The sequence below is a fragment of the Hippopotamus amphibius genome, chromosome 7 (assembly GCF_030028045.1).
Source record: "Hippopotamus amphibius kiboko isolate mHipAmp2 chromosome 7, mHipAmp2.hap2, whole genome shotgun sequence".
In the NCBI taxonomy this organism is placed as follows: domain Eukaryota; kingdom Metazoa; phylum Chordata; class Mammalia; order Artiodactyla; family Hippopotamidae; genus Hippopotamus; species Hippopotamus amphibius.
The window spans coordinates 143,115,213-143,128,100 of record NC_080192.1 but is presented as its reverse complement, the minus strand read 5'-3'; the positions used below and the strand labels follow the sequence as shown (position 1 = coordinate 143,128,100).

The 12,888-nt window shown below is 36.8% G+C and overlaps 1 protein-coding gene and 1 non-coding gene across 5 annotated transcripts in view; one reads left to right on the top strand and one right to left on the bottom strand.

The window, feature by feature from the left end:
• KIDINS220 (kinase D interacting substrate 220) overlaps positions 1–12,888 on the bottom strand; it is a 102,253-nt gene that overhangs the window by 78,365 nt on the left and 11,000 nt on the right. For all 4 annotated transcript variants that reach the window (XM_057740596.1, XM_057740598.1, XM_057740599.1 and 1 more), the window contains 4 exons: positions 11,722–11,865; positions 6,427–6,525; positions 4,934–5,032; positions 84–182 (listed from right to left, as the gene is read on the bottom strand). In XM_057740596.1, coding sequence (XP_057596579.1) covers positions 84–182; positions 4,934–5,032; positions 6,427–6,525; positions 11,722–11,829 — 405 coding nt within the window. In that variant the 5' untranslated portion in view covers positions 11,830–11,865. The remainder of the gene's footprint in view (positions 1–83; positions 183–4,933; positions 5,033–6,426; positions 6,526–11,721; positions 11,866–12,888) is intronic.
• On the top strand, positions 1,884–1,990 carry LOC130857963 (U6 spliceosomal RNA). Its single transcript, XR_009054947.1, has one exon. It is a non-coding gene; the product is annotated as a U6 spliceosomal RNA (small nuclear RNA).

The following is a 12,888-nucleotide window of genomic DNA, read 5'->3' as shown; positions in this document are numbered from 1 at the left end:
GAAGTCCAAAGTATAACCAGTCTTAAGTATACCCTAAAAGCACTGACTGCTTCCCTATCAGAGCAATTTTTGTTAGCGCTTACCAGACCAGTAACACTCGGATTGGCACCCTGAGAAAGCAGCAGCTCAACCACTTCAGCACGGCCTTTGTAACATGCCCACATGAGAGCTGTCCACCCACCCTAAAGGAAAAAGAAAAGGGCGGGGGGAGGAAATAAAACACTGGGTTGTCTCCACACACAAAAATGTCATTAATGAAGTTCTTTTGTGAATATTCTTTATAAAACTGTTGTTTTAAGAAATCATTACTATGTAGTTTTAAAAACCCAAGTGCCCTAGTGAAGTACACAACAGTATCTGAAAAAAGTCAAATGTCAAGTCCATAATGATTACTCCAAAGTTTGTATTATATTTTGGAAACTGACACAGGGAACATTCATGTTGGACACTTTCCAAATTTCCAAGATTTATTTTGGCTGTTAAAATATTTTCCTTCAGTAAACATTCTATGTCCATAGACATTCTCCTCCTAGTATGAGTCTAGACTTTTTCCAGAGAGGAATTCCAGCAATCCTATTCAACTCCTGCATCTAAACCCATCCTATAAATTCCAGATCATTATCATACCTCTTGCTAAAAGAGAGAGGATGCAAAGGCAATGCTCTGCAGACCACGATTTCCAGGGGTGAGCAAAGTCATTATGTGTGAATGAACTGCATGAGACTTTGTATTTTCTAAGCTACAGGAGCAATGTTCTTTGCTTGTTTTAGCGATGTTCTCTTTAGCTATAATGCAATTCAATGAAAGAGACAAATGTAATCAAATTATACTAAGAAGTGAATGTTTTGTTTGAATTTTTTTTTTAAATCAGTATTTGGACCAATCCAAATTTGCTTTCAAGAATATAAATCACTGGGACTTCCCTGGTGGCGCTGTGGTTAAGAATCTGCCTGCCAATGCAGGGGACACGGGTTCGATCCCTGGCCCAGGAAGATTCCACATGCCTCGGAGCAACTAAGCCCGTGCGCCACAACTACTGAGCCTGTGCTCTAGAGCCCACGAGCCACAACTACTGAGCCCATGTGCCACCAACTATGGAAGCCCACGCACCTGGAGCCCGTGCTCTGCAACAAGAGAAGCCATGGCAATGAGGAGCCCACACACCACAACAAAGAGTAGCGCCCGCTCTCCACAACTAGTGAAAGCTCGTGTGCAGCAATGAAGACCCAATGCAGCCAATAAAATAAATAAATAACAATATAAATCACTTAATCCTTCTGATTCTGTTTCATCATCACTAAAAAAGAGATTAAAAAAAAAATACTTGCCCTAATCTGAAACAGGCAAAACTACAGAAAGGAAAAACAGATCACTGGTAGCCACAGGTCAGCAGTGGTGGAGGGGCCGATTATAAAGGAGCAGCATGTGGATATGCTAAAGTGATGGAAATGCTCTGTACAGAACTGTGGTGGAGGACATACGACATCATGCACTTGTCAAAACCCACACACCTGAACACCACAGACAGTGAATTTTACTGTATGTAAAATTTTAAAAAGTCAACTAGAATATGGGCAAGAAAGACAGAATACAGACTGGGATGAATTAATTATATTATAAATGAATCACATAATTACTCAGAAGCTGATCTAGGTAACTTTGGAAAGCAATATTTTGACTGAATTTTGTAATGCCAAAGACAAAAAGAACTGTACACAAGCACTGTATTTAGCAGCAAATCTGTTTCTCCCAGGGTATGGATTAGAAATTCTGAAACTACTTCATTTGTATACTAGAGTTGAACAAATAAGTAAATAAGTAAGTTGCGTAGACAGTGAGAGCCAGATTTCTCACAGAGGAGAGTTACAAATTAAGAAAAGGGAGTGCTCGCTTCAATAGCACATATACTAAAATTGGAACAATACAGAGAAGATTAGCATGTCCCCTGCGCAAGGATGACACGCAAATTCATGAAGCATTCCATATTTTTCAGGACGGCGTGGGGGGGGGGGAGTCGAGGGAGGGAGGGAATATGGGGATGTGTGTATAAATACAGCTGACTGACTTTGGTGTACCTCAAAAACTGGTACAAGAGTGTAAAGCAATTATATTCCAATAAAAAAAAAGGGAGAAGGCTACAGTAGATTGCATTTATGGTTATCAAGCTAGTCTCTTTATTAAAAAAAATATATACACACACACGCACAGAGATAGATATAGAATAGATGTATGTGGATGCAAGAGTTAATATACAGATATGCATCTCCTACATCTATCCACTGAGAAAGACTACAAGCAGTGACATCCCAGCAGCAATAAGCACACCTAACACCTAGATTATTTGTTTCTAAATACCATTTTCGAAAAACAGGAACTAGAGTTCCTTGGAAAAACTGGTTGATTTCAGGGCTGATAATCAGGGAAATAAGGCAGGGAAAACATAAGATGAACCTGAGCCTGAAGCATTCTGTAATGTCAGGAAGTAAGGAAGTCCTAAAATATATATCTACGTATATCTATACATAGATATATATTTAGAAAGACAGAGTCAGAGAGAGAGAACTCTTCATTACAGAAGAATCCCAATTAATAAATGTAGATGGAATGATGAAAATAGAAAAATCACCATTATAACACCACAGTAACAACTGTGCATGCAAGTTGCATTGATGGATGCTAAAATAAATGAACGAAAAGTTTAATCAAGAACAAGATATTTGTATAGTCTCAAAGTATCTTCCCCCAAATACTTAGTAATTACAAAGGAAAAAATAGTAGTCTCACAGTGGATAAATCTGACAGACACTACCTGAGCCAAGATACATCAGTGATACATTCTGATATCATGTACCTAGATGTTGTACACTAAGAAGGGCATAGCACCTCCTTCCCGATAAAGTACAACCTCAACCTAATCATGAGAAACATCAGACAAATCCAAACTGAGAGACATTCTAAGAATGCCAAACAAGCAGTCTTCAAAAGTGTCAATGTCATCAAAGACCAAGAAAGGCTAACATAATTTATTTAGGTCAAATTATAGAGCTGGGCATTTAGTCAAGTCTTACAGACACCAATACTTTAATCTGTAAAATTCTTTCCCAGAACTGTTTTAATATCATTCCCTCATTTTAATTTGTATAATATCACCCGCTGCAAGAATCTCTGAGATAAAAATTTAATCTTGAGACGCCTATGCCCAAATTTGCAAAATGAAAAGACTGGAACTGACTGGCTATAGCAATGCTGTAGTTTGGTGTCCATTAAAGGTCCTCTCAAGGAAGGATCCTAACTAGACTTGCTGACATTATATCCTGGAATTATTCCTGAATCGTAGTCACTCTCCTCTCCTCACACAAGTCCCAGGGACTCTGCTTTCCCTCACAGTTCAGTGGCCACTACTACCCGCCCAATTCTTTGAGGTTAGGGTCTCTCAATACTTACAACTAAGGGAGACACAATCCTCAGTTTCCTTAATTTGGGGTGTTTAAAAGCCAAACACAGAAACCCTTTAAATGTTAAATGTTGTGATGTGATAAGTACTTTAGGGAAATGAGAAACATGGAGAACTAAGAGAGTTTAAGAGACCACTTTTTACATATCTTACCAAGTCTGTACATATTCATAATGAATACTTTATAATTCCTATCTCCCTTGCTGATATACATGGAAGAATGATAAAGGAGAAAGCCTTTGGAGTAAGCGGTCCTGGGTTCAAAACTCAGCCTGATTGCTTACGAGCTGAGTGACTTTGGGCAAAGAGTACTTCTTCCAGTCTCGATTTCCTGAACTATATACACTGAGAACAAAATTAACCCTTAGTCCATAGGATTCTTCTGAGAAGTCAATTAATCATAGAGAGGCTGAAAAGAACCTAAAGAGATCAGGCATACAACAGGTACCTAATATTAGTTCATCTGATAAGCTGCTATAGTGTTTTTAATAAAATATCGAGAATTAGGTAATACCATGAATTTCTCTTCTACTTTATATACCAGTAAGATAAGAACACTATATTTCACTCCCAGTTGCCACACCAATCCTTCGCCTAGGTTACTGACATCACTACCTTCTCTTCCTAAACTTTTATAGCAATGTACTTCAACTTCTTTTCAGAAATAGGATAAAAATGGTTCTGTATCTTTCTATAAAAATAAGTATACCAACCACATCACTAAATTCTGAGACTAAATATAACACTGTAGAAGTAAGAACACTGTGTAAATTACATTGTATGGTATAATATTAAGTGCAAGATGGTGGAGTGCTGCAGTTTCTTAAAAATTCAGACCACCTGTACTTCATAAACCATCATCAGCAAAGTAATACATGTTTTATATATCAAGGCAGTTCAATTCCTTCTTTTTTTCCTCTGTTAAAATTAACTGTGAAAAGGCTGAACATTCTATAGAAAAAAGAAGCCAGAAATGATCCCTTTCTTCACCTTTACGCTTTAAGCAGATGCCAAGATCAAGTAAGAGCTAAGATGATTAAGAATCATATCTTGTTAAACTTGTAATGTGTACAGATGGCATTATGAACACAATTACATTTTGAAACTAAATTTATAAGAATTATTCTGAAAATTATAACTTTAAACAACTGAAAATACTTTTAAAGCTGTACTATGTCCCTCTTAAAGTTCTTCTTAAGGGAACAGTTCTCTCATGAGTTCTAAAACTGATACATTATAAAGGGTAATAAGTTGTTTTAACAGTATTTCAGAATTTTAATTCTGAAATAAGTAGAAGACGATGACTAGGAATACTCTAAAAGGAGGCGCATTACATCGCCTGGGTTTTAAAACACTCTTGAGGGTCATTTCAATGCCCAATGCCAAATCCTAAAAACATTATTATAGTATCACCTCACACATATCCATTGCTGTTAGTAAGATGCCAGCTGATTAACAACACATAAAGAATGCCCATACCATATCGCGGTGCTCCAAGTTAGCCCCACATTTAAGCAGTTCCTCCACAATGTGCAGGTGCCCTTCTTTTGATGCTGATATAAGTGCTGTCCAGTTATCCTTGAACACAAAGACATAAATGTTATCATTTCAAAACCAAAAATAACATTCCAAAATGAGGGAAAATAAATTTGAATTTACATACCAGATGATCATACCAAATTGACATGATTTGACCCACTCTAAACTACTCTCACATAACAATGAAGCATAAGCTCTGTTAAGAATTTATCTGTCTACCTGTATGACTACAACGGTGAGAAATGGTTTCACAACTGCTTGTTCAGTCTTTTCACTGGACTTCTAATCACATACTCTGCTTTTTAAAAAGGAGGAAAGATAACTATCAAAACCTCAAAGCTAACCCTGGGGTTGGCAACCGTGACTGCAAGCTGAAATTAAAGGGCCTGCAATCAGATTTAAAAGCACATTCACGAAACTATTAAACTAAAGTAATCCCATAGGATGAGTTTAGAAACTATATGATAAAGAACTATTCTCCTTTATTTTTTAAATAAAGGCTACAAGTATCCTATCCTTTTATTCATGAGTGTAATTTAATTCAAATGATCATTCATTAAAATCATCAACTTACTATCATCTATTTGAATCATAAAAACAAACAGACAGGGCTTCCCTGGTGGCGCAGTGGTTAAGAATCTGCCTGCCAATGCAGGGGACACGGGCTCAAGCCCTGTTCCAGAAGGATCCCACATGCCACAGAGCAACAAAGCCTGTGCCCCACAACTACTAAGCCTGTGCTCTAGAGCCCATGAGCCACAACTACTGAGCCTGTGTGCTGCAACTACTGGAGCCCACTCTCCTGGAGCCTGTGCTCCGCAACAAGAGAAGCCACTGCAATGAGAAGCTCATGCATCGCAAGGAGGAGTAGCCCCCGCTCTCTGTAACTAGAGAAAGCCCATGCACAGCAACGAAGACCCAATGCAACCAATAAATAAATAAATTTATTTATTTAAAAAAAAAAAAACAGAAAAACAGATGTAGCTATGTGACCCTGAAAATTAATTTCTGGGAAACAGAGAAAGTAAGCCTTTGGAAGAGTGATTTATCCCTCACAAATGATATCAGAGGGGACCACATCTTTCTAGCTTATCATATGTGATGATATTTACAATAATAAGACACCATTATGGGGAGTTACTTTATCACTCATCCACGGATACCTCCTAGGCAGGCTTTTAATTTTAAGTATCTGGGCTACCTATTCCGCCAGAGCTGTCTATACATAAAAACACGAAGAGCTGAGACCTTTCACTGAAAGTACAACTTTCTCTCCTGTATCACCCCTTTTACAAAATTGAGTTAGCGTATTACTAGGCAAAGTTGAGATACAGAAGAAGTGCAATATGTAATCTATTACTTTTGAATCACTTCTTAAAAACAAACAGCAAAGTTAAGGAAAAGACAAATGAGTAAATTATTTCAATATATACCAAATCTTCCAGATTGCAATTAGCGCCATTCTTAATTAATTCTTTCACTATTTCCAGATTGCCTTGTTCAGCAGCTATCATCAATGGAGTCTGGCCACACTGGAAATATAAAAGACACAGAGAACTTGTCAGGATGCTGGACTTTAGCTGAAATACCAGTTAATTATACCACACTTACGTTTTCATGATGTTATGTTAAGCACTACGTACAGTATTTCATTAGTTTAGAAACACCTTTGAACTCTTAAGTTTTCAGTGTACTAATAACGTAAAAGTTAAAGAGAAAATGAGACTTTTTATGATAGCATTAGCAATCTGTTTTTGGCACTGCAATTTTATTCAAAATAAGTAAGCATGAATAATACTAGGCACTGGAAAGTAATTACCACAATGTACATAAAAATCTTTGCATATCTATGGTAACGAAATTCTCTACCAGTACAGTTAGAATGTGATGTAGAATATAGTTTTATTGTATGTATAAGATGTTTTATCATCTAGAGGGAGAAAAGTAAAACAATAAATAAGAACAATACAGGTACTGTATATATTATGTAGTTTTTTTAAGCCTTCCCTTATAACCTTAATTCATTAAACTAAAGCCCCTTCTAGCTCCATCAGCGTTGCCCAGCCTGTGCCTAGAATGATTCCCAGCATAAGACACAGTGCTCCCCAGCCCTGTGACAGCAAGGCACAACCTGGGCAGCTGGATCCTGGGGCGGGTTCCGCCGCCAGCAAGCCTCATCTATTGCAAGTGCAGTACACACTTATCATTTTCTGTACATGCCATGATCGCAAACCGGTTAGAAGTACTGGGTTAAAGGTGCTAAAACATACCAAGGTATATGAAAATTACACCAAAATTAAGTTCAATTAGATAAACATTTATTTAAGCACCTACTTACTGAATGTATATATCAGCGTCGGGGAAAACATCAGTGATTTTTTTAAAAATGCTAATTTGACAACATTCCACTGCTTAAAACCCTCAGTGGCTTCCTACGCCTTTTTTGATAGCAAATCCTTACATGGCCTGCAGTCTAATGATGGAGAGACCACCGCAGGCCTACCTTGAAACCTGTGCCAGGCCATTCCCTCCTCACCAATGTGCCCTCAAGCTCTTTCCCACCTGTGGACCCTCAGGCAGAGTCTTCCCTCTACCCCATCCAATTAACTACCAACCAGTTCTTGGGTCAAACTTCAACCCCTCAGGGAAGCCTTGCTAACCCCCCCTCTAATTTCATTTATTATACTAATCCTTGTTTGTAATTACACACTTTTATTTGTGTACTTAACAACAGATCATTATGTTTCTTCTAAAGGCCCTAAACGCCCCTAGGGTGGGAAACATGTCTGTTTCATTTGTTTAACAATGTATACCCAGTGTGAGGGACAGTGACTGCCAGACAGGTACTCAAATATTTGTTGGATAAATGAACGAGCAAAGTCTGAAAGAATTTAAAAATCTCCTAATGGCAACATACAAACTAGCAAATAATTATAGTAACAGGCAAAATACAACAGATGCTACTATCATAATACAAGTAAAGAGAAACATAAATACTGAGTTAAAGTACAAAAGTACGTCAAATTAAATACAGACACCCATATAATGATGGATACTAAATTATATGTGGTAGTCACATGTCATTCAACCAGGGTCATTGGGGAATGAGGTATTATGCATAAATAGATTTTCCAGGTGAAAAAGTTTATCCTTTAAATATTAATTTTGATTACAACTTTTATGATAACCATTTTTCTAAAAAGTAATGCACACACTGCTACTTGTTAAACAGATTAACTTAAACATATGTTTATGATTCTGAATCATAACTACAGGCATCAATTATTACACCAGACTTGCCTCTGTCAGCTCTACTGTCTTTGACTTGCTTTCTACAGCATGTTTATTCCTTCTAATCAACCAGGATAAAAAATGAAATATCAAAGTCATTGGTGTAACACACAAATTAAAGCCAATTAATTGAATCTATGGCCCTAGGGATATATGAATTATACATCAGTTTGCAAAACTGTAATACTCAAGAGATTTCTGTTTACTTTCTGGGGTCACAGTCACATTTCAGATAGTTCACAAAGACGTGTTTTTAGAGTATCAGGGAAAAAAATAAGTTAGATATATATTAAAAACTATAATACAAATAAGAAAGAAGGTATAAATGTGATTAACTAGAAACAAGCCAAATGAGAGACTCGAACAGTCATAACTTTCTCTTGCAGGAATTTTTAGTTGTCTACCCAGTACCTAGAGTGACAGGATTTTGCTGGGGGTGGCAGTAAGTTCAGCTAAAAACACCTGCACTGTTCAGCCTCACTTGCAGCGGGAAATAATCCACCGCACGGCTCTGGCGTGGTCTCCCAAGGAGGCTCAGTAATTAGACCAGCTCGGCTGCCTGTGCCCTTCTCCTCCTTGCCTGGTATGTGGACACAGTGCTGCAGTCGTATGGAAACAGCTGGTGTGAAGCAACCAGCACACACAGAGGGGTAGCCAGAAGGGAAGAAGGAGCCTGGGAAGATATCCTGACACCATCATCCCAGCCTGGGAAGGGCTGCTCCTCCAGCTTGCCATTACACGAGAAAAACAAGACCTTAATTTGATTAGGCCACTATTTTGGGAGCTGTTATATGCAGTCCAAAGCAATCCTTAACCTTCTGTAGCTACACTATGCAAACAGATAAGTGATTTTCAGGAAAGGTTGCCATTAAGTTTTATTAAATCCCAAAAGATAGAAGGATATTACCTTATAAGTTGTGCCTTATCACAAAACATATTTTACTAGTTCTTGCTTAACCAACCTACTAACTACAGCTGTGGAGATACAGAGTGACTTAGAAAGTTATGACAACTTTATTCTTTCACTTCAACATGAATCACTAAAGGCCCATTCCCTACCTAACCCCACACACACATCCCAGTAAAGCCCAAGCCCATTTCTTTTCAAAAAACACAGCATCACATAACTCACATAACCCCTACTCTACGGACAATGACCTCAAACCAAAACACACCAAAACAGAACGCTGCACACCAGCTGAGGTTCCCCACAACAGGTACCATACTTTATCTCAGCTCCCCAGAAGCTACAATGCAAAAAATCTCCTAGTTAGCATCTTTTTGCTCTTCCAAGTTCCTAGGTAGTCCCACTTCTATTTATTCAGGTGTACTGGACCTAAATAACCATTGCCCTTTAAAGCAGTCACCTTCAGAAGATATGTACTTCTTTCAATAATTGTAGTGAAACTAGAACATTTTAAAATTCTCCTTTGAAGTTTCCTTCAGGGTCTATATTTATAAGCACATAACAAAATTCATCTCTTGAATTTATAGAGCCTTGTTTCATTTTCTTAGACAGGAGAATAATGTCCAACCTCAACACTATACCCCTGTACCAAGGAGAGCTGAGAGTGACTTTTTGCTTTTTTCAAAAACAAATTAAATTAAAGCCCTTCAAAGGGCAAAGACTTGCCATCATTGAGAACATTCAAAGGCCAAGAGATTTATCTAGTTTACAAATAAAGTAGGAAGAGAAATTAGCATTTACTAACTGCAGCCAATTATTCGCTAAGCATAGCATCAGGCAATTTCCCCTACATTATTTTATTTTATTGATGTAACATTTAAGAAACCTTCTGAAAACTGATAACCAAACACATTAAATGAGATAACTAAGTACTTCACTTTTTAAAGGCAAGAAAGAAGGGACGGAAGTCTAAGCAACTTTTTAGACTTCTATAAAAATTAAACCGTATCAGAAGTTGCAGAAGCAAAATGTTAAAATAGACCTTGAGAAAACTACTTTCTCTACAACCTTCACATCGAGTTATAATTTAACAATCCCAGCTTGCTTCAAAGTATTTCATCAATTTTAATTGGTATAATACTAAACTAGATGTATAGATGTATAATACTAAACTAGATACAAATGTCATTAATTCCCATTGAATGTTACTGCATGCATGATGCCAAGTTAAGCTCTATACCAAATACACTTCATTCTTTATGTAAATAAGATTAATATAATTTTATGCTTATTATGTGCTGTTTTTCTCCTTCCAAGTGAAGCTATTTTCTCAATATGCCCAAAAAAAGTCTATGAAGTTAATCTTTTTAAACTATCATTTTATTATTCCAAACATGCTAATAAAATGACTACTTCCATAAACAGCTCCTTTATAACAATGCACAATCTCCAATTATAAATTTTATCTCATTTATGTATAATAATTGTTCACTACTCATAATCATAGAAGGGAATAAGGATGTCAACTAACCAAAACATAGTTTGTTCAATATAGAAACACTGAAAATGCAGACATTATCATTAGACGAATTTATTCTGAAGACTCAAAGACAAAAGAGCATAAACAAAGCATAGCCTGTTTGAAGTTACACAGAAGAGGATTTTACCAGGTAATATCTTGGATAGGAGACTGAGAGATTAAGTCATTTATCTGTAAGTCAAGATATAGTTCTAATAAAAAGCATTATTTTTTTTTAACTTTTATAAAACACACATACTTTGCCACTTAAAAAATTGATACAGAAATTTTATTAGTCCCTAAAATGTTGCAGCTTGGCTGTTCGTGATAAAATCATCAACATTTTATTTGCTTGTACTGTTGAATAGAAATATCTAATACAAGTCAATGAAAATGATAAATATATACTTCCCCATCTCAGTAAACAGAACAAACGACCTAGCTAACTATCTCTTAAAGATGTAGGGTCCCAAAAATCCCAAGGTGTGTAGAATGAACAACTCAGGAAGAGAGCCAAGGCTCCAGGAAAGACAGTATTTCCAAAAGTTCTAGTTGTGTCTGGTTAATCTATTTTTTCTGGTTAATCTATTTATAAGAAGATTGGGTCTAGAAGCTTCTGAAGCTTCCTAGAAACACTTTTGATTTCAGTAATTAAAATTCTTGAATAGTGATTATTCTATCATCTGGAAAAAAAAGTCAATCATAAGTCTCAATCATAAATCTAAATCATAAATCTAAATAATAAATCATTAACTCAACATTCAATCATTTACGTAAATTCAGATGTGTTCCAAAAATACAGAATTCAAAGCACTTTTAACTGTAAGATATTATACCAATATCACTAACGGTGAGAACTACGTACTTCTTACTTACCACCTTTATCCTCAGCACAGTGCCCTGTACACAGTGGGTAGTCAACAAGCATTTGCAAAATATTTACAATATTTGCAATAATTAAAATATTTAACATATTTGCAAAAGAATTAAACTTTAGAAGCTTGGTCTTACCTCATTTCTCTCATCTACATCTTTGCATTTTTCAAGAAGAGCTTTCAAAGCAGGAATGTTTTCTTCTTCTACATAATTTATTACACTCTGTGATATCAGGACTGACATTTTCACAGAAAGCTATAGTTATCTTTATTCCAATACCTGTTAAAGCAGATTAATAATTTGGGATTAGGGAAAAAAAGTGACTACTAACTATATTATCTTTCTTAACTGTACGCAGGTACAAATACACCTCCACTGGCAGGAGTGAAAACAAAGCCCCACAGTTCAGCTGTCAAATGCCCAATGCTCTCTTTCCAAGACTCACACTCATCTCACTCTTTCTTTTTAAGAACTTTTATTGAGATACAGTTAACAGACAATAAACTGCATATATTTAGAGTGTACAGTTTGGTATCCCAATCTCCCAATTCATTCTCCCCCCCCACCCTCCCCACTTTCCCCACTTGGTGTCCATATGTTTGTTCTCTACATCTGTGTCTCTGTTTCCACCTTGCAAACCAGTTGATTTGTACCATTTTTCTATAGTCCACATATATGTGTTAATATACGATATTTGTTTTTCTCTTTCTGACTCACTTCACTCTGTAGGACAGTCTCTAGGTCCATCCATGTCTCTACAAATGTCCCAGTTTCATTGCTTTTTACAGCTGAGTGATATTCCATTGTATATATGCACCTTATCTTTTTTATCCATTCATCTGCTGATGGACATTTAGGTTGCTTCCATGTCCTGGCTATTGTAAATAGTGCTGCAATGAACACTGCAGTGCATGTGTCTTTTTGAATGATGGTGTTCTCTGGGTATATGCCCAGGAGTGGGATCGCTGGGTCATGTGGTAGTTTTATTTTTAGTTTTGCAAGGAACCTCCATACTGTTCTCCATAGCGGCTGCATCAATTTACATTCCCACCAGCAGTGCAAGAGCATTCCCTTTTCTCCACATCCTCTCCAGCATTCACACTTTGCAGATTTTCTGATGATGCCCATTCTAACCGGTGTGAGGTGATACCTCATTGTAGTTCCGATTTGCATTTCTCTAATAATTAATGATGTTGAGCAGCTTTTCATGTGCCTCTTAGCCATCTGTATGTCTTCTATGGAGAAATGCCTATTTGGGTCTTCTGCCCATTTTTTGATTGGGTTGTTTTCTTTGATATTGAG